We start from the raw sequence: 27,470 nt of genomic DNA, 5'->3' as shown, positions 1-27,470 counted from the left end.
GGGATGAAATGTCTATAAGATGTTAACCCGGGATTCTGAGGCATTTTTGATTCATAATTAGTTTTTCAATTATCCTACGGGAACCTGATCATTTACCGGGATGAAATGTATCTAAGATGTTAACCCGGTATATAAGGTACCTACATACCTAATTTCAAGCAAAACGGTCCAGTAGATTTCGAGTGATGCGCATTCAGGCAGATAGACAGACAAACAGACAGACAGACAGACAAAAATTTCCAAAACTATATTTTCGTCATCTATATTCTAAGTATATTCCATGAAGAATTTAAAAAAATATATCTAATGTACAAATTTGGCCCTTCTTAAATTTTATTATATGTATTGATGATTTACAAATGATTATGATACATTAATTTTGTTAGCCATTTTTTGTTTTAATATCGATTTCATTCTTGAATATATAGGACATGCAATCGTAGCGTTATTTTTAAGAAACTTCTTAAATTAAAATTATTGAGATGGATGCTAGTTGATGATTTCTGAAATCCTATTTTTTTTTATTTACTAATTTATGTACACGAACAGATTATATAAGAAAAGTAAAAAGTGGAATAATAGTACTGCTTATTTCTAAAGAAATCTCTTCCAGCAGACCCGAGAGAGGAAAGACGAAGAAAGGGTACAGTGCGCATGTACTAAACAAAACAAAATAAACCTACTTAAAATTACATACATATATACTTCCTACTGTGTAAGGTATAACGGAACGTGAATTTAAAAAATCCCTTCCTTATTATCCTAATCATATCTTACTCGAACTACAACGATCAACTGAATCAGAACAACTAATTTTCTTTCTCAATTTAGGTATGTATAATGACAAGCTTTTGCCTTATGCCATAATGCACTATTAACCTTCTTCGAAGGACACTCAAGGTTTTACGATTTCCCTGCCTTGCATCATTGTCAATTTCCACCCAAAGTGACTTGAATGGTGAAACTAAAAGGACTTTTTTTTATTCCATTGATCAAAGCAATATTTTTTTTTTATTGTCTTTGATCACGTTCACAAATGTAAAATTCTATTTTATTTTTTTTCGTTGCTTAAAAACAATTGCTTCGATTTTGTTTTCGTAAATATTTATAAAAGTATCCATAAATGTTTATTTCTTACTAGCTTATATGGGCCGCTCCGACCGCTTTTTTTTACGAGAAATGTACTTTTCCCGGAATTTAAAATAGTCTATTCGTACTGTAACATTTTGAGACGGCCAATAAACAAACAAATTTACTTTCACATTAATAATAAGCGCCCACTTTGTACATCGATGATGTTCGGACTTTCGCAAAGATTTTGTTTCAAATCCCGAATCAGAGACAGGTTTGTTAAGAAACATTATTATCCTGTATAATTAATGATAATGTTTGCCTTCATTAAGAGAACCCTTTTTTGACTCCATCTACATTATTTATAAGGACAGGTATTTTCGAATGCCCCGCGCCTAGTGTTTGCATTGGCGGATTTTTATTTGTCTCATTTAGAGGTATATTTGGCATTGGAATTAGTGGAAAGTATATATCCCCTCTCTCTGGCGGAGCTAAACTTGAAAGGGTTCGCTGTTGACGGACACGTCATACGACATCGTCATCACATCAATAACATATATTTTTTTATTCAGAGTTTTTTGCAGAAGATATAATAAAATATATCATACATAACTACAATTATTTAATTTTGATTTTTCATATTTGACGACCTCCGTGGCCTAATGTTCACCATGCCGGACTGCTACACTGGAGGTTCCGGATTCGATCCCCGGTCAGGTGAACATGAAAAATGTTCTGTTTCAGATTGACCTGGGTCTTGGCTCTTATATAGTACCATGTTATAGAATATAGTATCGTTGAGTTAGTATCCCATAATACAAGCCTCGAAGTTACCTTGGTGCTAACTCTGTGTGATTTGTGCCTATATATTTATTTATTTATTTATTCAACCGCGTGTCAAGTTACTCTAACAAAAATTGATTTTTATGCATTAGCAGCATTAGAGACTAATTTGCAATGATCTATTAACTGTGCAAATATAATTGAAGAACAATCAGTTCAATTAGAATCGGAAAAATGGCTATCGTACGAGTAGTACCTAGATCGGAGCGTTTTCTGAGCCCAATATCCTTCATTTTCACCTCCACTTCGCACGATCTACGGCCTAGTTGTCAGATCATTGACACGCATATCATCATTGACGGCATCAAGCCAGCACTTCTTGGGTTTGTCATCCTTCTGTGAGGGCCAGGCGGAAACGGCATAGCCAGAAATTTGTTCTATAAGAAGTACCTCCCATGAACCTCTATGCTGCGGTTATAGCGGCTAAATTGTAATAGATTTAGATACGTCGAACGTGCTATTCACTGTACATGTGTTTATACTATCTAAAATTTAAAATCGTTGCAAACATTTCACGACCAAATTAATTTATCCCATAAAACCCAAAAAGCTATCCAAAATGTCGAAAAAATGATCACAAACGTGTTATGCAACCCGAAAATAGGACGGAATCTGTGACTAATGCCATAACATAATGCGTGACGTATGGTTTAAGTAAAGAGCGAATAGAGGAGATGAGATTTTTTACATTTTGATTTTTAACAACAACTAAAAATATAAACTTGTTGGGGTCACACGATCGAATATAGTTCACTTTTGAAAATTCATTTCGAATCTTGAAATTTATTTTGAAGATAACTTATAAATTAATTAATTAAGGTAACATTACAATGAAAGGGTTCTGATCGATTTTTCTCAATTGTTTATTTATATAAACTTTTCGAAAGATTTTTACAATTTTATTTCCAGGTGGCTCTATCGCTAATCGTAAGCTATATCGATCAAACTTATTTCATATCACTTACTGCCCGCTAAAGTGTTGACACTTGAACCATATTAATAGCTGGTTTAGAGCTGCGCTGGACACTAACTAGCTCAAATCCGATTGAGAGCATCATGTTGTTATGGATAACTCGCGATTTGCAACGTGAAACAACCGATATCGTGGCTAGTTATATAAATTGTATAATATTTTATGAAGAATCACATAGTTACATAGTTGAAAAATCGAATTATTCGATGATTTAATTAAGCTATATTCACGTTGATTACTTAGCAGTCAGTAGACTAGTAAGCTATACAAAACATCTTTTATGTTCCGGATCTTTTGTTGTCAATTTAGGTACCGGATTTAGGTACTGTGATTTACACGTATGAATTTAATAATCTTTATTCTATCACAAAAATATTCCAAGTATTACATTGATACACAATATGTTAATTTCTTTAATTCATTACAGAATACATAATCAACCTATCCACCAATGACAGAATCCTTTAAGAGCTTTTATTCAGAGATAATAATAATTATATGCACCATATTGTTCACAATTTTTTGTAATTATGTGCAATCTAGGTACATGCTGTTTCAAAAGTAAATATATAAAGAAAAATAATGCAGATACGGATGGCTTGTACCAAACAAATGTGTCCATGTGTAACCAACTTCACTTAAACAAATAGGCTAATTCACAAACAGATAAACAATCCACGTGGTAAGATTGTCCTCCGGCAACAGCATTGTACTGTCTCGGAGGAAAATCTTAATTTCAGATACAAATAGGAGCCGTTAGTCACATACCTTTGTAAATTCTTTATGCATTCGAAATTTTGTTTTCACGATTTGCATACAAAGTCGACGTAAGTTGTGTATATTTATTTATTAGGAATAAGTTAGTTAAAAGGTGTACCATATAAGTTTGTATACCAATCTGAATCATATATACTTATATTTATATATGTATAGTAGTTTTCATAGACCACAACTTGCTTCCACTGAAGAAAAGAAAAACATCGCGAGGAAACCTGTACATTAGTATACAGTTTAGTTCACTAGTGTGTCTCCGACTACCTGCCACTGGATAGCGGTAAATAGTCGTAAAAGTCATGTCAGATGCCTTCAGACGACTTGAATAAAATCTGACACCAGTATTAGCAATAACACACTCGATATGATGATGATAATGAGTTAAAAGAAGCTCAATGGCGCAGTGGTTACCGCGCTCGGCCTGTTATACTCGTAGTGGCGGTTAAGACACTCTCACAATGGTCGGTCATTATGGATCTGTGACCAAAATTATCTTGAGCATTGTAATTTATACCTTAACTATTCCTTAATCGTCTAGAGAAATAAGAAGAGCTATGTATATATGCGCAATACCTATATATGCGTTGAGAATCCGTGTTTCACAAACAATATCATTCCTGGTTCTCTTTTTCACTTGTTCCTATTATTACGGGCAGGCCAAATAACATACAACACGCAGAGTGATCATTCCATTCCACCTTTAATATATCCGTAATATAGTACCTAATGAGTCCCTGGTTATGGCCCATCTTCGAAGCAGTCGCATAATGGACAAACAAAAAACCTCATTTTGCTCACTTTCCACTAATTGAACCATGAAAATGTTACGGCATTCATATGAGCCGTCTCGTTTGTGTAATGTTCATATGGTTTTGTTATGGCGTTGCTTTCAGGTCATTTTAAATTTTATTATTTATAATTGTTTCTCTCTTTCTCTTATCCATGCGTGTTCGCGGTTTCATTTGGGGCTGTGACGTCGCGAAGCCCGCAGTCAGCGTAGAAAATAAATTTAATTATTTTAAAGATTCGGATCTGATTTATACAACCATCTGCCTGACGTCAACCCCATTTGGAAATGCTATTTTGCCTTTCCAAGGTTCGGTCTTAGTCACGAATTTGAATATATGTTTACCAGGCTTACAGATCACGCGATAAAAAAATATTGAGATTTTGCTATGAAATTAACGCGGGCGAAGCCGCGGGAAAAAGCTAGTATATAAATAATTATGTTCAATGTTATCTGATATAATATGTAATGTAGGTAGTAATACTTTTTAACCACTAATACAAGACAAAATCATGGATTTAATAAGTACTGGAGTCATCATGCCGAACTGCTACACTGGAGGTTCCGGGTTCGATCCCCGGTCAGGTGAACATGGAAAATATTTTTTTTTCAGATTGACTTGGGTCTTTGATATTTATCTATATATGCATATGTTATAAAATATAGTATCACTGAGTTAGTATTCCATAACACAAGTCTCGAACTTACTTTGGGGCCAACTCAATCTGTGTGATTTGTCTATACATATTTATTTACTAATTCACAATAGATAGTGAAATGAACACCAGGTCGAAGTTAACTTTCATTTGATCTAGATGTGTCAAATCAAAATTGTAATCTTTGAAAAGTGAATTATAAAAGTTTATTGAACAGTAGCGATCGGTATTTCTTCTCAGCAGTGGTCGTTTCCAAATGTGAACAGTTTGTAGCTTCATTGAAAAATACTATTCAATTTAAATTTTGGAGTGAAAAAGTGAAAGTGCCTCTGAAGGTCTAATTTCTGAATAAATGATTTGACTTGGACCAAATATAGTTTGTTGCTGTAAACCAATAACACACCAAGCGGGTCTTGGTAAACCAGAGCACAGAATAATACTCCCAGCACCCAGAAGACACCTTTAGTTTATGTAACTACTAGTTTTTCCCCGCGGTTTCGTCCGCGTGATTTCCCACGGGAGAAGCTATTTTTCCGGGATGAAAGGTAGGTACCCCATAGGGTAGGTAGAAGGATATCCTTCTCCGTACTTCAAACAAAAAATATTGGTTGAGTAGATACAGCGTGAAGTGGTAACAATTAACAAACAAACGTTACTTTCGCATTTATAATACTAGCTTTTGCCAGCGGCTTCTCTCGCGGTTATTTTCCGGGACGAAAGGTACTCTATGTCATTTTCCATACTTCAAACTGCATGTAAGTATGCAAAACTACAAGAAGATTGGTTGAATACTTTAGTAGATACAGCGTGAAGAGGTAACAAACAAACATACTTTCGGATTTGTAGTATTAGTTAGGATTGTCTTGAATACACATCGGTAATCCAACTGGCTTATTGGATGTACGCCTGTACGTCACGCCCTAACTAGGAATGACGTTTGCTTACTCAATATAGGTACGTTGAACAAACGGACAAACACAATGTACAAACTTGTGTTTCAATAGGATAGTTTCTATGAGTCAAATCACATACTTTCGATAGATTGAGCTGAAATCTACACACGTTTAGTTTGGATGATAATGCATTATTATGATAAACGTGACCAGGTGCATCTAGAAACGGCCCCCGATATGGGAACTCCTCAACGGTTTACTATACGGACATGATTTATTGTCACGCATTGAATGCATTAAGACCTCTCTGACAACAATAAAATCTTGTGTCAAAATTGTAAAAAATTGCATGATTGATGCGCCAAATATTGGTGACGTACATTGTTGGTTTTTCTTGCGGCAAAAAAAGCTCTAATACAGGCTACGCAATGTATATCGGCATTACTTTTAGGCGAGTTAAAAAGAGTAAGTTTGTTTATCTATAGTTCAATCGTAAAAGAATGAATGAGCCCACACGTTTTCATTTAAAAAAAACCCACACCAAAACGCCTTAATATTTCATTCATGAAAATACCATTAAATTAATAAATTTAGGTACATTGTGATATCATCGACAATTTGGAACAAATTCAGTTTAATACATAGCTACCTAGCTTTTACCCTAACTTATTACTAACTTATTGAACCTTTGCAATGGCCTACTTTTAGCAACCGCATCACTCGTGATGCAGCAGTATTATTGTTGACGTTTATCAATGAGTGAGGAAGCATGACGAATACCCGACCCTGTTAAAGAATGAATTAAAAGTCAGTTTGTATGTTCGGCGATCGCTCACAATTAGGTATATTCTAGCGTAAAATTACATTACAAAATTAATTTTAGATATTAAGTAGATATACTTAATCATATATAGGTATGACTGAGATTAAGAAATAACTAGTCACACTATAATTAGTACTTAAACTTATGTCATAGTAAAAAGTTGCACGACCGCTGCGGCCGCGCTGTCATGACTTTCTTGAGGAAGAGGAATCATTTCTAAAATCAATCATTCAAAAAATTTACATTAATATAGTCTACAGATTAATTCTTTTAAAGGCAGTTAGTAAAATTAAATCTTGTCTTTGTTAAAACTTGAAAAAATTATTGACAGCGCTGCCGCAGCGGTCGTACCATTCTTAGAACCACCTGCCTATTGTAACTACTTTTATAAATTGAAACAGCTTCGGTCAGCTAAGCTCATCGCTTCTTTGGTGGAGTTGTTGTAAAAAGATATCATCAACGTCACCTGTTTAAATGTCACTGTGGGGCCACTGGCTTAAGACCATATTTGAATAATGATGTAAATTCGTCCTCCTAATTTTTAATATATGTATAACACCTATATTTGTTAATTGACGTCCTTGGAGAAAAGGCTGCGGTGAAGTTTGTTGCGCCGCTTCTTCTTCACCTGCGCTTTGGAAGCCGGCAGTAGACTTAGTTTAAGTAATTTTTGACGTCAATAAGTGTTGTATATCATCCTAAATTGAATAAAGAAATTTGAATTTGAATTTGACCATGCGCACCTAATGCCGATTGGTGGCTTTTAACGACTGCAAATACAGAACTACTGCTAAAATAAGAAAAGAAATTTATAAAATATATAGGGACAAATCACACTGATTGAGTTGGCCCCAAAGTTAGTTCGAGACTTGTGTGTGGATACTAACTCAACGAAGTAAGGATATATAAATCGTTCGCGAATACACATTCGCGAACAAGTAGGTCTAGAAGAGTGCAAAAGAAAATGGTTGGTTTTGTTTACTGGTGTCATAATAGAAAAAATATTGGACTGGCCCCGTTGGCCCAAGGGCGATCGAATCGATGGTTACTACTTTTGTCCTACATTATCAGGGTCACAAACTGTGGTTACAAAGAGCAAATTTTCATTTGTCTATCACAATTATGATTTTGTAAGTTTATTATAATTTTCGCGCCAATTTTCTTTGCACGTAATTAACAAATAGGTTTTGAAGATTTTTTATTCAACAGTAAATAATAAAACAACTCTTGATGAGGGATACTAATTCAAAGATGCAGATAATTTATAGCATATCATTTTATAGAAACATTTATTTAATATCAATTAACGGTGGCAAAATTCGTCAAATAATACGATTATAAGTTATGCAGTTTTCACCTCTTTTAATATAATACATAACGTTTATTCTCCACTGGCTTAGTTACCCAAAAATGGATTTGTGAAATAAGAGAGTTATGGCAAATTAATATTTATCCCTTAAAAGGAGCCTCCGTCTTCCTTCAATTCTCTATAACTATGACAATAACATTATTTTCAAAATATTTGAATACTTACATCAAAGGTATTATGTAAGGTAGCTTTGATGTAAATACTCAAATATTTTGACCCTTTAACAGGGACACCGATAACAAGGATATTATCAAAACATCAACTAAGTGATCGACAAATTTATTAATACCTCATCAATTTTGTTAGCGAAAAGTGAAATAATTAAATTAATTATACGATTTCTTCATTAAAATAATCGCAGTTCTGTGGACATACAAAGAATCCTCTATATTTATTTCATCCAGTACGACCCTGTCTTTGGAGTGGTCTTTGGTTACAGTCGCTAATGCAAACATACAAAAACTTTATTTGTTAGACAAATTAAAAATCCTCCGATTTTTAATATTAATTTCGCTACAACTTTTGAACGGCTGCACCGATTTTTATCAAATATATCTAAGAACCACCGCATAAAAATTAGCTATCAAATAAAAAAAACTGCATTAAAATCGGTTCACCCGTTGATAACTTACGGTGCCATATACACATACAGATAGACCCAGACAGACAGGCAGACAGACAGACTTAGCGGTCTATTTAATTTATAATACCCCTCTTTTTGCGTCGGGGGTTAATGATAACGGGGGTTAGTGAAGACAGAACGATACTGGAAGTATTGTGTAGTCTGTGGCGAGGAGGAGAAGGACTGTATTTATGTCATTTTTTAATATTTCAGGTGGATGCTCCGCATTTGGACATTCCTGTTTTGGTGGACACGGCAAGAGATCTGACTCGGCGATGGATGTATGTATCAGTCATATTTATTTACAAGTTAAAAAATATTATATTTATTTATCATGAAAAATGTATAATTATATAATTATGCTACTAATTTGCCTTACATTGTCCCATCATCTGGGGTCGGCGCAAAATGTCTGTTCCCTCCACAATTCTCTATCTTTTGCCATATTAGGATCCACCCCCAGCACCCTCACATCCGCCCTGACACAATCCATCCATCTCTTCCTAGGCCTTCCTCGTCCTCTATATCCATATACCTTCCTACTTAAAGCTTTCCTCATAATATAAAAATATTATATTTATTTTATCATGAAAAATGTATAATTATATAGCTACTAAATAAACTAAATTATAAATATCAATTAATATTTTGAAATAAAAAATTTACAAGTTAATGTACTCGAAATTTAGCACAGAATAATACATAGAATAAAACATGACTTATTTGTAAATTGGTAGGTATAGGTATGGATTATTTCTATAAGTAAAATGTTTATTACAATGTATATCAAAGTGCTTCTAAAACTGGAAAACATTAATATTTTATATATTATAAGGATCTTTTGCAGTTCAATTTTTATCAATTCGTTAAATCACTTTTGATGATTGATCAATCAATTTTGAGGCGAAAAAACCACTTCAGCTCATAAGACCTTAGGCGATTTTTTTTCTATGTGTGTCTGGGATAAACATCATAAAATCACTAAGTATACCTTGCGGTTCAAGTGCCAATTGTTAGTGGCGACTTCAAATTGCAGATCAATCACATCAACCTACCCAAATCCATTGCACACTAGCCACAATTACCATGCCATAGAGGTTCATGTGGAGTAACTTGATGTGCTGTGCTGGGTACCTTCATATGTAGTAATTTTATCACTATTCGATTTTGTGTTCATCATCATATCGAGTGTGTTATTGCTAACACTTGTGTCAGATTATATTCAAGTCGCATAAGGCATCTGACATGACTTGTACGACTATTTACTACCATCTAGTGGCAGGTAGTCGCATATACACTAGTTAATTAAACTGTCCACCAGTGTGCAGGTTTTTTCCTTCACCTGTAGTGGTGGTCTATGAAAACTATTATAGATGAGTCAGATTGGTATACAAATTTATATGGCACAAGTAGATAGGATCCATCTCACCTGTTGATCGAAAGGTCACGAACCTGTAACCTTTCGATCAACAGGCGGGCGTCTTATCCGTTACAACACCACCGCTTATTTTTTTTTTTAAACTTAGATTGTCCCACAGACGAGCCCCGAGATGATAGCGCGTCACCAGCCGGGACAAGAGGAGACTGCCCCTCACCCAGTGTATCCCCACTCAGGGTACAATGGGGTGCTGCCTCCTGGAGACGACATCATCCCCGTCAGAGATGGAGGTGAGCTAATTATTCCATTTATTCTAAAATTCAAACACTATTCTATACCGGTTTCTTTTTACGCTGACCCGTAAAAATATAACCTTAAAATTTTGAAGATTCGGTTGTGATTTTGAAAATGCTATTTGCCTATCAGCTGCCTAGGATGTGTGTCCCTTAGTCGCCTCATACGACATCCACGGGAGAATATGGTCCTATTCTAGGGCGGAACCACACGCCATATTTCCATTAATTTCGTGAGCACACATTTTGAAAATATTTAGAAATCTCAAGATATACTCAGGGTGTTACACCGAAGCTAAACTGAACTTGGCCTGTTCGAAGTTATCAGTATACTAGTATACTGATACTAGATCTTGCATCAGCTATAGATATTAATGTCCCCAGGTGTGTACGAGGACGCCGCAGCCAAGGACGTGATGAAGTTTAAATTGAGGAACATCGTGCAGCACTGGGTAAGATATTCATGACTCTCAGGATGTTTGACCATAGCAGACTCCACAGACATGTGTCGAGATAGATGCCCTAAAATCATAATTTTATTATTAAATTCTAGATTGACCTGTCAATCTGCGAATCTGTTATTACGTGACTCTGTACTTTCGTGAATTTGTCTTTATGGGAATCTGTCTTAACGCCCATTTGTCATTATGCAACACCTGGCATTATGGGTTTCTGACAAATCGCTGAACTGGCATTTTGCATTCTGACGTTCTCCGCCCAAACCGCCCTAAATGAGTCGTTAGTGATTTCCCCTTGTTTCAATAAAAATATTTTTGTATATGTATTATTTGTATTTCCGTGGCTTCGCCAGCGTGAATTTCCTACGGGAATAGTTATTTTTCCGGGAAAAAAAGGTACCCTATGTCCTTCTCCATACTTCAAAAAATATTTATGTAAAATTTCAAGAAGATTGGTTGAGTAGATAGAGCGTAAAGTAAGGTGAAGAGGTAAAACTTACTTTCGCATTAATAATATTAGTTAGCATTAAGATTTCCATGACATACCGCACACAGAAAATAAAACGATAAACGAAGTTGTTCTCAATAGACTGATCTCATGTCAAAAGACACACCTATTTTTTAAATTACATACCTACATTTTATAATATTACTAGCCGTTGCCCGCGGCTCCGCCCGTAGAAAATAGCCTTTGATTCTCATCAAATCACCTCAATCTGTTGCTCCGTTTTGAAGTAAAAGACAGACAAACAAATACACTTTCACATTAGTATAGAAGTATGGATTTTGGGAGCATGAATTAAATATTTTAGGACATACTTATCATGGGAGTAAAAAATATGAATTCTGTACGATCTGATACCAAGCTAACGTTACATGAATTGATCTCGAATAAATTCCCATCCTCATCGAAAAACCCTTTCAAAAATTCTTGTCCCGAGTCGATTATCTCACTGGGCGGTAATGTAATAACTCTATAACGTTATACTTATGCTAATAGAGTGGTTTTCTCTTGGTTTAATGGTCAAGACGTATGGTTAAGAATGGTTAACCTATAGATCGAAAGGTCCCAGGTTCGAATCCTACTCGTGCCACATGAGTTTGTATACCAATCTGACTCATGTATAGTTTTCGTCATTGATTAACTTGTGTGTGAAATGGAGAAGTCAATGGCAAATATCCATTCATAGTGCCATGAAAGTTGTTGTGTGTGTTTCATTCCACGTATTGACCTATTCCTCAGTCATGAGGAAATACGACTACGAAGAGAGAGTACCCAATTTAATTTTTTTCATTTCACAGATGGATAACTACAGGCGGTCACAGCAAAATGACGACGGTTACTTTATTGAAAACTTGTAAAAATCATACAGTGTGTTATATAATCCGTAACAATAATATATAGAAAGGAAATCTGTCGATACATAAGAATTGGTAGACTGCTTTTTATGTAATAGGCGAAGTTTTGTATTCACAAAACTCAATGACTCTATGTGAAGACCTAATCCAAAGAAAGAAGTATCTAAAACGTGTTTCATGAAGGATAAAATGTTGTGAAAAGAAGTACCTATATTTTAACTTACCAAAAGTCTTTTTAAGCTATCAAACTATATTGTAAACTAAACTTCCAACATGGATAATTATTTTGTTGTTACTTAACAAAAACATTCTTGCAATTAAATTTATGAGTAAAATACACATAACTTTTATTAAAACGTACATTTACGAGATAGATATCTAATGGATGTACGTCTCAAATGGTCATTTGCAGAAAGGATTGGACATTTTTAACGTGTCCTTTTTTAAAATTATGTTTTCAACCCTGTATCGCCTTTGGCGATTGAAGATTTACCTGTTTTAACTGTGACAGTGTTTTAAAATTTTACGAATTTACTCTGAATAATATTATAATACAATGATTAATGTGATTTCAATTCTAAAAAATCGAAATTATTTTCTGATCAAACTTTTGGCTGTGACTCTTTGATCTGATGATGATATTAAATCTTCAGTTGATCAGAGTAGAAATTTTGATAATATCATTAGTTTTAAAAAGATTGAAATACTTTAATCTTCAAGCAAAACGTTACCATTTGCACTAATAACATAGGATTTTCTTCGAGAATTTACCCATTCTTATTTTGTAGGAAATGTTTGTTTAAAATAACGTCATTGCACATACAGAAATTGAAGAGTAACACAAAGACAACGGCGAACTTATCCCATGAAGGGATCTCTTCCAGTCAACAGTTAAGCGAAGAAAGAGCTACTATTTCTATAGATGTTAACAAATAAATGTTTTTTTCTTTCCTTGTTGTAAGTACCAACCTGGAACTTTACGTTTCTGTAACGTGGCAAGAAATGCATGTAATTATTTGATGGAAAATGTATCTTATAGACTTATTACATGGAACAGGGTAGATAAATATGGCATTTGTAAAAAGCAGACTACCAAAATGCAGAAATTTTAAAAAGTCTAAAAAAACATAGAAATTTTATATATAATACTAAATTTTCTTGTCAATTAATGGTGTCACATTTTTAATGTCTGTTATGTAGATACTTTGTTACTTTAAATACGTTTTCGGAAGGCTGGCTTCACTTTAACTATTATTGTACAAAAATCTACGCTTTTGTAAAATAATGCTTTTATATTACTAAACTGATCAAGATTTGTTGTTTTTTATTTTTTGCTCAGATGGCGGACTTTTCAAGAAGTATAAATTAATTTGATTTTCTTAATTACCTTTTGTTTTCAAATTAATTGAAGAAATATTTGTTAACGTTAAAGTATACTTACGATGTTTTTGGTGACTTGCTTAATTTTTATCGCCTAGTATTGATATCAGACCTCCATCGGTGATATCAAAATTATGATATTAATCGATCTAATAAGATTTATTAACTTCTTTGAATGAAGATAGCTCAGAGCTCACGAAAGTATTTCCACTTTCTTGTCCAAACATTTTTTCGGTTGCTTCCTCAGCCGTTAAACAGGTCTAAATTTTTTATATTTAAACTAAATCAGTTTACTAGGTGTAGGTAGCTAAAAACACGGCAAAATGTTTATCAGAAATAACATGAACGAAAGCAAAAGATGTCATTATATAAAATGTCCCTCATCTGTGCATACCTTTATTCGAACATAGTGTGTAGGTACCTGAATTGAATATTTGATTTACACTAATTTGTATTGAGTTATAACTAACGTAAGTTTACCATCAACAACAATTGTCGTATATAATAACTGTCTCTGTGAATAATTTGAGTATTAATAAATGGTTAGATATGACATATTAGTTATTGCATTTTATTTCAATCCCATACTCAAGTTAAAGTCATCATCATCATGTCAGCTTCTTTGTGCCCACAGCTGAGCACAGGCCTCTATTCGCGTACGCCACCCTCCTCTGTCTGTGTCTCTCTCATTTATATCGTCCTCCCATCTCAGCGCAGGTCGCTCGACACCTCTCTCGCCGGCCCTAAGTACAAGTTAAAGTATGTACAGTAAACTATATAATAACATTGTAGATAAAGAGAGAAATAAACCTGAAAAACATACATAACTATTTTATGCAGAGTATCATTGATAGGACCACTCCATATCCTCCCGTGGATGTCGTACGAGGCAACTAAGGGACACAAAGCCTAGACAGCTGATAGGCAACAATGGTATTGCCAAGAAGGGTTGACGTCAGACAGGCGGCCGGTTGTAAAGTCACAGCCGCAGCCGAATCTATATTGATTCTCCATTCATGAAAAGTAAATTTTATGTAGACCTAGGGTTTCCGACAGAGACAGCCCCAAACGCCGGGACCATGCGGAATTGAGAGAGAGAGAGAGAGAGAGAGAGAGTCAAATATGAGTTGCAAACTCGCACTACCTCTATATAGAAACAGAGGAACATTATGTAAAGTTGTTTGTTATGCTTCACTGCATACCCTGAGGCCTGATTCTCATGCGATCGAATTTTTTTTTAATGGTTTTAAGCGAATTTTCAAACGAAAAACAAAACAAAAAATTTAAAAACACTGCTAGACCTCCAGAAAAAAAATGGAGAAAATTGATGAAGCGAACTTCGATCGTGTGAGAATTGGGCTCATCGACTAAACCTCGTACCATCTGTAACCTAAGTACCTCATATTGCAGGTGAACTTGCAAATAATACTGATGCTTGATCTATTTCAGTCCGTAACCGATAAACCAATCAATACTTCGAGAACTTTGGCCGTCTTCCTTAGTTTTAGACGCAGGTTCAAATTATCTAGGAAACTGTATTACTGAGTTTATCCTGCAGTTAAATAAACATGGCTTGGTTTATTTATCTAATAAATATGCTAAGTATATATATGGAACGGGAGCAGTTACTTTTCCAAGGTACCTTAAAGGTAAAGGTATCTTTTATGGTAGGTAAAGGTAAGGTATGTCCTTCTCCACACTTTAGACAGAGAAACAAGTAGAGAACAACATATCTTGATTTTCGAAAAAAATAATCTTTGTTTGAACATCTTTCTTCTTTTACTACAAGCACACTAAATTTCATCAAAATCGGTCCAACGATTTGGCCGCGAAAACGAAACAGACAGACAGACTTTGCCATTTATAATATTATTATGGATTATAAAATTTTCTTTGAGGTAAAAGGTGCCCGCCATTCGTGAAATGGACGGAGATTATTACAGAGTAAGGTATTAGATAAGATGATATATCATTACAGCTAAATACATACGTAGCGAGTACTACGTATATCTATGTGTATGGTTCCCGTCCTAGAGGATGACCATTCCATATTAACAAATATTTGGGTAGGCAGGACGAGCAGTGAAACACACGAGTAACCGCTATTCGTTTATTTGCAGACTGATCTTAAAAGAAAGTGACAAATGACAGTTCCCACAGACGTCGTGCAACGTGAACTACGTATATGGCCGGCGGCGATCACGACGACTGTGTATTTGTTGAAACGTCAGTATATTAAATAAATAGTCCTGTTATTCCCAATAATATTATAAATGCGAAAGTTTATGAGGATGTGTGTATGTATGTTACTCTTTCACGCAAAACCAATTGGACCGATTGTTACGAAATTTCGTACACAGGCAGAACATAATCTGGAATGACACATTGGGTACTTTTTATCCCGAAAATCCCACGAGAGCGAAGCCCCGGGGCGCAACTAGAGACTAGATTTAACTCAAGCGACATAATCAAAAAAGATCTAGGATACGATAGGTTTTCCGTTCCTTTAAGAATAAATTTATGGATAAAATTTGCTAAATTTTAGATTTAAGTGCGCTTGATTGAAACTTGCTATTAAAAGGATACGAGTGTTTTCTAAGAAGTAAGATAAATATAGCTACAAAAAAGTGCTTAACTAAAACAATGTGAAGGGTTGTATAGTCCCTACAGCATCATAAATACATTTTAAATAAAATGCTGGGAACATTTCCCGCCTCGGTCGCGGCACGTACTGCAGTTTTGTAATTAAAGAGTACGTTTTCTTTCCGATTGTCAAGTTTATTTTTACTTCGTTATGAAGGAATTTTCTCAGAAATGGCATTGGAGGAAAATGATACTACATTGAAATATAATTCGTGAATAATTCAAAAAATACTTATATTTTTGGAACTTATAATATATTGGGAATATAAAATTCTAAGTATTATATAGAATAACTATAATATATTGGGAATATAAAATTCTAAGTATTATATAGAGGCCGCTTAAAACCGGTCTTCTTGGAAATCATTAAAGTAGGACATTTTGTAGCTAAAATTAATTTAGAGCCATCTGGTGTCCCACTGCTGGGCAATGGGCTCCCTCGATTCTTTCCTTTTGTGGCCAACATAATTATAAAATACTTATAGTACATATAATACCTATTAGATAATTTTACGAAACATTTTGCTGAAGTTTATTTACACTTTTGTACACAAATATATGTTAACGAAGCATGTGAATTGGTTTATTAAATAAATCTAACCTCAATGGTTAGACCTTTTATTTTGTAAACCGTTTTGGTAATTTATGCCATTAGATACAGCTAACAAGACAAAGCCTCTTTGTTTGGATCACTATAGAAACTAATCTAAGAATATACCAGGCTTTCACGAAGCACACGTAATAACAGCGGCTCTGAGAAACAATTTAGCATTGCCATTCAAAAATAATCCACATTTCAATGAGAGTCCCAACACTAAGTATAATGTTCCCATTGGAGCTACTTCAACTGCATTTGTAACAGTAAATGAATAAAATCTTTCTAGTCTTTTCTTCTCCTCGTCAGTATTCAATATTACTACAGCTGCCCAGTCTCAATGGCAATAAAATGAAAATTACAACAAAATTACAAATTCAGAAGTATATTTAGAAATTAGATCTTTACCGTCAGTCCACCTAAAGGACAAGCCTTTTCGTGGACTGATGGTATATTTAAAATCGCAAAAAGGCGCCGGACACAAGGAACTGGAACAGAAAAAGGACAAAATGCTATAAATCGGTTTTTTGAAAGTCTTTGGGAAAGGTCTGTATCCAGCAGGGAACTTCTTGTGGCTAATATGATTATATTGAGTTAGTTTTTCACTTCAAATTTCATAATTATTTATGAGGAATGGTGAAATTAAATATATAAGTCAAATTTTGTTTAACCCCTTGTATGCAGGAACAACAGACAACAAAAGTTAAACAATACATTCTTGCGCAGATTTGAGGGTAGAGCGGAGTCGCCTGGTAAAGCATATTTTTTTGCTCAGAGGACGGCTTTAGCAACTAGTATTTTAAGTTCAAAAAATTTTGTTACCTAATAAATTATATGAACATCCGCACTCGACAGGTTAAATTTAAATAAGTAACTTAATATTAATTTACAAGTAAAGATGTGAGACTTTTTGATTACAGTTGTATCGTCATACGTAGACGACTTTTGTACCGTTTCACCAAAACACGAATAAACATTCGCTTCTAAAGATTTTTTATGGCTCAGAGACAAATGAACAAGGCCCAAAGGAAAAGCGTCAACATTGTGAATCAAAGTTTAGCCCATGTTAAACAGCTCGGCTTTCATAATCACGTGCTTGTCTTAATTTAGTAAAACAATCGGCTCGAAATACTGCGGGAATGTTTGCTGATGGCATTTTCCTGTAATTTTTTTTTTATTATTTTTATTTTGCTCATAATTATCGGAATAAATCCCTATACGTTTTTAGATTCGTAATTTCTATATTCATTGCCAACAGTAACAGTTGATTTTATTGTTGTATTTCAAGTGCTTATTTCAGCTGCTATGTACTATGTTGGTTATACATTCTGTATGTAATTAGGTGCTTGTTGTAAATGATTTGTTCTCGACATTATCATACATCAGTGATGTCATACGATGTCGTAGATTAAAAAGATTTTGGAGAAGGTCAAAATGTACCCTATGTCCTACTCGGTTATAATCCTACCCGTTTACCAAATTTAATGACAATCAGTAGATTTTGCGTGAAACTTGCATACACGCATACATCCTTAGAAATTTTCGCATTTCTAATATATTAATAGGATTTTCGAATGATCCCATTACCAGGAATAAAACTACGGCGGCGATACTCTCATTTATATTAAATAGCTGTAGTCTCATAGCTCTTTAGTCCATTAACGAAACGCGATAAAAATACTGTTTTATAGTTTTATTTCTCAACAAATTTATAACTTATGATATCCCGGCTTCGCACGAGTAAGTATCTGTAAGTAAACATATGAATAGTAGTAAATTATACTGCATAAATCATTTAAACATACGAGTAGAATAAAGCAATAAAAAAAAAATGGAAATTCTAGAATGGAATTGTGGGTGCGTTGATTATTTATATAGTTCGTTTTAACCCTACAGATACGGAACCATCTAAAAATCAACGTTCTCAAACTTTTAAAACCTTGGTCAAAGCGGTTGAGTCATAAATACGTGGGAGTCAGGAGCAGACATATCAGGCCCTTTGAGGATCACCGTGTCAGACTGAAGCACACGCATTACTCATGATGTTGGTAATAGATACGAAAAAAATGGTACGATCTTTACAGCATTTTTTGCTGTTCCAACTATTTTTATACCTTATTTATAAATCACAATTTGAACATACATTATCGCATAAAAGCCAACATCTGCCCAATTATATATTTCGCAACAATATTTTAATATTAATAAATTTAAAAATTTTATATGTAACGTAATAACAGTGCACAAAGAATAGACCCACATGGTAAATAAGTAACAGACTAAGGGTGGTTTGTACCAGTTAACTGTGATGTTAACTTTGACTTGCGCAGAAAAAAAGCGAAATACGTCATTTTTGTAATTGACAGCGGCGCGCAGGTTAAAATTTATGTCAAAGTCGCCTGGTGCAACTTATACTAAGAGTGGGTCACGCGGCGCCATGTGTCATAAAATCATAAAATATATAAGTAAGAAACTTATAAATTAGGTAAAACGACAGCCACCCGAATCAACTCTGCGGTCAGAACTCCGTCAAGATGAACTTCTCTCAGATGACGAGTCACACTCCCGCTACGACACACACTACACAGCCTCGCCCTTAAATTACATTATGATGATGAAGGAAACATTACGCGTCACTGTCATTTTAATTATTATCAAAAATTAAGCATACGATTGATGAGGATCATCGGTATTAATATTAGCGATATCATTAATGCGATATTGCAATAATTCTCTGATTACATCCTTCCTTATTTTAAATAAAGTATTTTCTACTTACCTATTCTAATCAAATTCAATAATATTAAAGATCGGTGAAGCTATCTTCAAGTAGCTATATTTATATGACAATAGTGTCATCATTTTAACTTTAACTTTAAATTATTATAGTTAAATCAGTGTCATTTCAATCGAAAATTTGAATAGAATAGAGTGCGTAGGTATATTAATATCTAAAGATAAGATAGCTTAATTCGATTGTAAACTATTATATACCAATCGCGGATTATAGGTTATTTTTTGGTACTCAAGATGTTGAGACCTGATAAAGTTGTTTTGCTTTACTTACTTATGAATGTCGTTTTTGCTGATGAAACGAATCCCTTAGTTGATACAAATGTTGGACAAATTCGAGGATTGCGAGCTGATGATGGAGATTACTCTATGTTTATAGGTATTCCATACGCTAGAGTAAAACCAGAAAATCCATTTGCTGTAAGTACAATGACATTTATTACCAACACGCCTCGGTTTTCAGTGGATATAGGTATAAACTAAGGATTTGTAGTTATAACGATTCTTATTAGATCCCTCATTTTCAAAAGGTTTAATGTTCCTTAAACTAGACCCAAATCAGATGAAAAATGATTATTTTTTTCTAAATAGGTCTATAGGTTTTGCATTTACATCTGCTTTATTAATAGTTATAACATGCCATAACTATATATTAGAATAGAGAGGATTGGAGTTTGAAATCATTGAGGCAGCCGCCTCTGATAAGTATTTTTTTAAATGTGTAAGGTGTTTTAGTATAATATATATAACCACATAAATGTAAGATTAAATGAAAGTTTCTTACCTTAATATCTTAAACATTTCATATTATATTTAACTATAAAATTGGTTTCAGGATGCTATCATACAAGAACCATTCGATGATATTTTTAATGCTTACAATGAAACAGCAGTTTGTCCTCAAATTGATGAATTGACCATGAATTTAGTTGGTTCACTGTCTACATCTAAACGTATATGTGCCAGATTCTGCAACCTCGCAACATCATGTACCGGTCTTAGTTTGGATACACGGAGGAAGATTTTCAGTTGGTTTAGGAAGAAGATTTGAATTTGGACCCAAATATCTCGTCAGACATGTTATTTTACTTACCGTAAATTACCGACTGTGAGGACCATACGGATTCATGTGTCTTGACACACCTGAAGTACCAGGAAATCAAGGTTTTAAAAGATCAATATTTGGCGTTGAAATGGGTCAAAGATAATATTGAAGCCTTTGGCGGAGATTCAAAACAAATAACTTTATTTGGCGAAAGCGCTGGTTCAATGTCCATCGATTTTCATATGCATTCTCCGCGTGAGAAAGTGTTTATCAAAGCTATTATGCAAAGTGGCTCTTCTCAAACAACTACATTTCATGCTCCTGTTTTAAATATACCAATCAGGTTGGCTTAATATCTTGGTTTTGAAACTGATGGATGATATGGATTCTGCTATATCATTTTTAGCCGGTTACATTACCGTATACAGATGCTGTTATTACTGCAGCTGATGCACTTGATGATTATATTTCGACTTTGCGTCGAGAAAGAATTTGGAAATAATGATAGATTTGTTCTTCAAAATTGGATCCCAATAAGGATTCCCAATATTGAAAATATGTCTGTTTTGATTGGTTTTAATAGCCAAGAGGAATTGTTAGAAAATGGATTTTATGACGATCTTATTCGTGATAACCTTGAAATAGGATTTGATGTTGACGACGATACATTCAATGGCATGGAAGATATAGTCAAACGATATTATATTGGCGATGAGCCAATTACGGAAGATGTAAGAGAAGAAATGGCAACATTGCAATCTGATTATAAATTTAATCATCCTACTCTTAGAACTTTTAGAAAATATATGGAAAACGGAGTTGGTGAAATATTCTTTTATGTATTTTCTTATGTTGGAGGAAGAAACTTCGTAAGGTTTCATTACCCAAACATTCCTTTAGAAGGAGCAGCTCACGCGGATGAGCTTGGATATTTGTTCGATGTCTCGTTCTTACCAGAGCCAACTGTAGAAGATCAACTTATAATAGACAGAATGACTACTATGTGGACAAATTTTGCCAAGCACAGGTAAATTGTACTATTGATGTAAAACTTACAAATTATATAAACTTTTGATTACTTTGTTTCTTAAATTTTGGTCTAAAAATTATTCATTGGAAATAAAAAAGAATATTTAACTTTCGTGTATTAGTTTCCTGTCTATACTTATAATAAAACTGTAACTGGACTATGTCTGTACATAGAATATATTTACGAAAAAAAATAGTAGAGGTATATTTAGGGTTAATAGTTTAAAACATTTAAGGAATTGACCATGTTTTTCAAAAGGACGAAAGCCTATCCAAGACAGCTCATCTCAATAGTCTCAAGACCTATTAACAAAATCAAAACTTGCGTTTTAGCGATCCCACTCCGGAACAGACCGACCTCCTAACAGTCAAGTGGACACCCGTAACTGACGGGTCACCTGAGTACTACCTGGACATCGACAGTGAACTAACCATAGACACAAGACCCTTCACCAGCCGAATGACCTTCTGGGATTTGTTGTACAAGACGAATCGCGAATAGCAAAGAATCTATCCCGGATACAATGTCGGGTACAATCATTCTAGCTGCATTCTTGGCACGAAGCTTATATTGTTATTTTTGTTATTAATCGCTTTTTAATTAGATTTTTTTATATCATGTTTACTTTTTGCTTATCTTGTGGGACTATAAGAAAGATCCGACTTCAAAATATATTTCATAATCAGCTTATAGAATTTCATTTATTTTACAAATTCTAGATGCCTAATTTAAAATTAAATTATCTTTTTGCATACATAAATTAACTACGTAGGTAAGCTTTCAGATAGGTCTTCAGATAAACTCGAAATAAACTTCAAAAACAACATTAGACCATGCAACTTTTTTACATTTTTACGCCAACATTGGAGTAAAAATATTCAGTTATCTTACTAAGGATAATGTGTCTTTAGTATAACAAAACATTTAAACCCACATCTTGTGTAGTCTAAGGACAGAATGTTCGAGTTTATTAAAGTCGTTTCGTAACATCTGCATGAAAATGACACGAATACTGTGAAATGTTAAGTCTTGGTGAAAAGCTTTATTTTTAGGTCAACTCTCAGTGTAATGAAACAGTTAATTAAGAATGAATGAATGAATGATTTATTTGAACAACTCAACGCACACAAGCCTATTAACACATAAGTAACAACAATAAAGAAAAAAAAACTTAAAACTAATAAATACTAAGCAGGTGTGCGCCGCAGCACAGCACAGATTAACAGCATAATTTAAGAAGCACAAATTTGCGTAAGAATACTTGAATTTAAAACGGGAAAATGATGATTAGCCGAAACATAATGTGGGAAAAACCATTGTTTTTCTTATTTGTTCCATTTTATTGTTCATACAGCCTCTATTTTGAGGGATAATCGGAGTTTATTCTACTGCTATATAACTTTTTTACTTCCTTACTTCTTATTTCATTGTAATCGCTTTTCTTAAGTTATTGGAGCTTATATAATAAGCATATTTCCAAAAATAAAAACTATAAATGCAAAATATTGTTTTAGGCTAATATTTATTAAAATATTTTTCCAAAATGCATTCCATCGACATTTTGGAAAAATATTTTTTGCGCTAAAAACGTTTTCGTTGCGTTTACATATAAAAATAAGTACAAACTTTTGCCCGCGGCTTCGCCCGCGTGATTTTCCCACGGGAACGGGAAAATTTTCATACATATTTGTATGCAAAATTTCAAGAAGATTGGTTGAGTAGATAGAGCTTGAAGGGGTAACAAACAAACTTACTTTCGCATTTATAATATTTGTTAGGATTAGTGTATAATATCGGAAAAATTTGACTAAATTGTTCCAATATTATAAACTAAAGATTGCTTTAAATAAGACTTCATTTAAAGCAATCTTTAGAAATCTCGATCAACGATACGAGTATCGCAGGTGAAAATTGATCTCGCATGAGTAAATAACAGGCCAGAGTGTCGGCAACACGGCTTACTGAGCGTTTAGAGGCATATAGGGTAATCGGACGATGAAAAATTCAATTTACAGGAGTGCTTACCCTAGACGTCCGAACCACTGGAGCTGGCTGGCAATACCTGTAATATTCAGTGAAATGTGAATTATATTTAAATTTCGAACCCGACGGTGCGAAATCTACGTATAGTGAAATTTAAACATTTAAATAGATTGTAACGTCACAAGTATGCTGGCACATATGAAAAGGAATGGAAATTATTTTTTAAAAGAAATTCACATACTTAGCTATCGAAGCATTGATATCGGTGTGAGTTTGTATTTTTGAGGCGGAAAATTTTCGAAACTACCGAACCGATTTCAAAAATTATTTCACCATTAGAAAGGTACATTATCCAAGACTGCTCTATAAGCTACATTTTATCTCAAAATTTCCACGGGAGCGAAGCCCCGGGCAACATCAAGTAATAAATAATTATGTACACGTAACTTAGCAAATTTTGTAAAGTATTTATTTTTCGCTCTCCAAACTCCTCTCTCTTCTGAGCGTTTTCCAAGTTACTTCCGTAGCCATGTAAGCCCAGGGTCTGGTGCAGATTAATTGTAGTTTATTTTATTATATATTTGCGGTTCACTGCACAAAATAAAAACCAAAACATTCAATAGTGACATTGTATCTATGTATGAAGCGGTGGTGGTGTAATGGTTAAGACGCCCGCCTGTGGATCGAAAGGTCCCAGGTTCGAATCCTACTCGTGCCACATGAGTTTGTATACAACTCTGACTCATATATAGTAGTTTTCATCGACCACCAATTGCTTCCGGTGAAGGAAAACATCGTGAGGAAATCTGCACACTGGTTGATTCTTATTAACTTGTGTGTGAAATGGAGAAGGCAATGGCAAACCACTCCATTAATAATTCCAAGAAAGTTGTTGTGTGTGTTTCATTCCACGTAATGACCACGACCATCGGCCATGAGGAATACGACTATGAAGAAGATCTATGTATGATTGACTTTTCGCATTGTATCTTATCTAATCACTGTTACTATACATACCCGATTATTGCATCGCGTATCGCGGCGTTCAGACTTTCACCGCTAGGACGCTAAGGTTGCAAATAAAAGCGCATTTCACAGCTGCATTTCCATCAACTTTACTTCCGCGACACCGAACCATGGCGGAGTGTCGCAATTTTGCAATTTAAATGACACGGATACATCGTTATCTGTTTGCAACGCGTCCGTGAACGACCCATTCACGATTAGCATTCGTATGAAACGACGATTTTATTTATTGGACGCTACCTTGTGAAATCGCTTCGAAAGTCCTGATAGATGGTAGAAAATTGTATTATCTGTCCTTATGGGTCTGCTAAATTAAATTTCATCTATACTATTATTGTGAAAAGGTAATCGTTTTTCAGTTTGTATGTTTGCGGCGGGATACGAAGCTACTGAACCGATTTCAAAAATTCATGCACCATTAGAAAGGTACATTATCCGAGATTGCTATAGGCTATATCTTATCTCAAAATTTCCACGGGAGCGAAGCCCTGGGCAACATCTAGTTTGAAATAAACATTATATCAATTCTTGGTTGTTTATCGACGTCATTGCGTCCATAACTTATCTCTCTTTTTTTACACTATACGTACTCGATACGGGAAAAAGTGATAGCGTGTGGACGTTAGTAACGTGCTACGTGTAGTATGTTTCGTGGTAAGGCTTCCTTTTATTATATTGTAACTTTGTTTATTTGTTTTGTTTCCTTATTTATTTATTTGTCATCTTTGTCGTAAATCGTTATTGAGCCATCAGTTACCTATCTAACGAAATTTTAATTCGATTAAAATTTTCTTGAAGTTGTTATATTGGTTGAAAGTTTAATACAATTATAGTCTGAAATTATTCAAACTCTTTACTTTTACGTTTATTACAGATATTTGGAATCAAATTTTGAGCGACGGCCTTGGAAATGAAGATATAAGTAATTATATTATTTTTGCAATCATAAATTGTATCAAAATTATATTAATCTTTACTTCAATCATTACATTTTGCTTATGCAAATTTTATAACAAAAATATATTCTTCTAAAACTTTTTATAGAGAAAGTGGACAGTTGGACAGTTGCCTAGGCTTTGTGTTCCTTAAACCTTAGTCCTATTCTCTTGCGGAATCACACGCCAAATGTATTTTTTTTTTATTTTCGTATTTTGTTGTTGGCGAAGCTTTTTTTGAAATAAGTAATTTCTATCCGTAGTTCTCAGTAAAGAGGACCCCAAACAAGTTTTATTCCATTTCAATGTTTGTTTGTACTATCTTGTTAGCACAATTAAAATGCTACAAGCAAAAGTCATCCACAATGCTTTCAGTGAAATTTTACCTTTGTTGAGTGTAAGCCTGAAGTTCCACTCCAAGCTAACATATTATAGCTAAGATTGTTTATTAGATTCTCCCAAATGACGACCATATTTCGCTTGACGTTGATGTTAATTAAATTTCGCTTGACGTTAATGATAATTAATAAAGTTTACTGGTCTACCAGAAAGATCAAATTTATTATATACAACTAGCTTTTGTTCGCGGCTTCGCCCGCTTAGCAAAATCTCAGTAATTTTTTTATCGCGTACTCTGTAAGACTGGTAAACATATTATATGATTCAAATTAGCATTTTTTCACATCTTTAGTCCAATTTCTTGTTTCCCGCTGCGTGTCTCGTCCTGCAAACTTGTCCAATCCCGCTTCCTGCAATGTAATGTAAAGTAGATAGCCCGTACAGTTTCCTACATATTGTGCCATCATGTTTTTTGCAATGTGTCCCGTTCTGTTTCCCGCTCCTACTCCCACTCGCGCTTTCTGCAACGCGTGCCGTCCCATTTTCCATGACGCTTCATCTTAATTGACAATCAGCAAGTCGGTGTCCAGTTCACCTACCTTACCTCCATTATTAGTAATAAAACCGTTAGACCAGTAAACTAGTAAATTTTGTGTGTTGTTTAGAATGAAATCGAATACTAATTATTTTTTATCAAGAAAATCGTGCGCTTGTTACATACAATCAAATTTTAATACATTCGGATAAGAAAAAAGGTTGGATATTTTATAATCGCCGCTCCGATATGGATTGCGGCCTTAAAGCAGTTTTGTATAGGGTTTTATGGGTAAGGTAGTGCAGGGTGAAACGTCAATGCTGTAACTGTTACTTTGCTAGCTAAAAGTTTTGGGAGTAAAAGCTCAAGGTATAAAGATATTTTATGATCCCCTAAATGAGGGGTAGGTTGCTTTACCTTTTATTTTATCCATTTGCACCAAGTAGATATCTAATAGTACTGCCAGGAGCTGAAAGTATAACTCACAACTGATACTGTAACAGATTTACCTCTTTTCTAGTTAAAAAAAAATTAAATATATTTTAAAATGTTATTTAAAGTATCCGTCTTTTATATTTTAAGGTTAGATTTGGCATTTGAAGATGTATCCTGGTACTGCACTCGATTTCCAAAAAAAGTAATTAATTCAATTTTTAACTCCCGACGCAAAAAGAGGGGTGCGCTCCCAAACGGATGAACCGATTTTCGTTTAGTGTTTTTTTTGTGTCATAGATAAATTTATCCCGAGTGTTCTTAGACACGTTACATGAAAATCGGTTTATATTTTATGAATAATGGAAAGCGGGGTTTTTTTTTAAATTGTCTAACAAATAAACTTATTTTAAATTTTAATTAAAGTATTTTTCT

At 34.2% G+C, this 27,470-nt stretch overlaps 1 protein-coding gene and 1 pseudogene across 2 annotated transcripts in view; both read left to right on the top strand.

Annotated features, from left to right (window-relative positions):
* CCHa2 (CCHamide-2) overlaps positions 1-14,239 on the top strand; it is a 37,011-nt gene extending 22,772 nt beyond the window's left edge. Inside the window, exons 3-6 of one of the 2 annotated variants that reach the window (XM_053749813.1) lie at positions 9,025-9,092; positions 10,350-10,479; positions 10,867-10,934; positions 12,243-14,239. In XM_053749813.1, the coding sequence (XP_053605788.1) occupies positions 9,025-9,092; positions 10,350-10,479; positions 10,867-10,934; positions 12,243-12,302 (326 nt within the window). In that variant the 3' untranslated portion in view covers positions 12,303-14,239. Of the gene's footprint in view, positions 1-9,024; positions 9,093-10,337; positions 10,480-10,866; positions 10,935-12,242 lie in introns of both variants that reach the window. The other variant, XM_053749812.2, reaches the window with a different exon arrangement.
* Positions 14,240-19,947: 5,708 nt separating this feature from the next.
* LOC128672692 (juvenile hormone esterase-like) lies at positions 19,948-23,870 on the top strand (annotated as a pseudogene).
* The last annotated feature ends 3,600 nt before the right edge of the window (positions 23,871-27,470 follow it).

Source organism: Plodia interpunctella, chromosome 9, assembly GCF_027563975.2.
Source record: "Plodia interpunctella isolate USDA-ARS_2022_Savannah chromosome 9, ilPloInte3.2, whole genome shotgun sequence".
NCBI lineage: Eukaryota > Metazoa > Arthropoda > Insecta > Lepidoptera > Pyralidae > Plodia > Plodia interpunctella.
The sequence above is the reverse complement of the archived record's forward strand: the minus strand, read 5'-3'. Positions and strand labels throughout refer to the sequence as shown.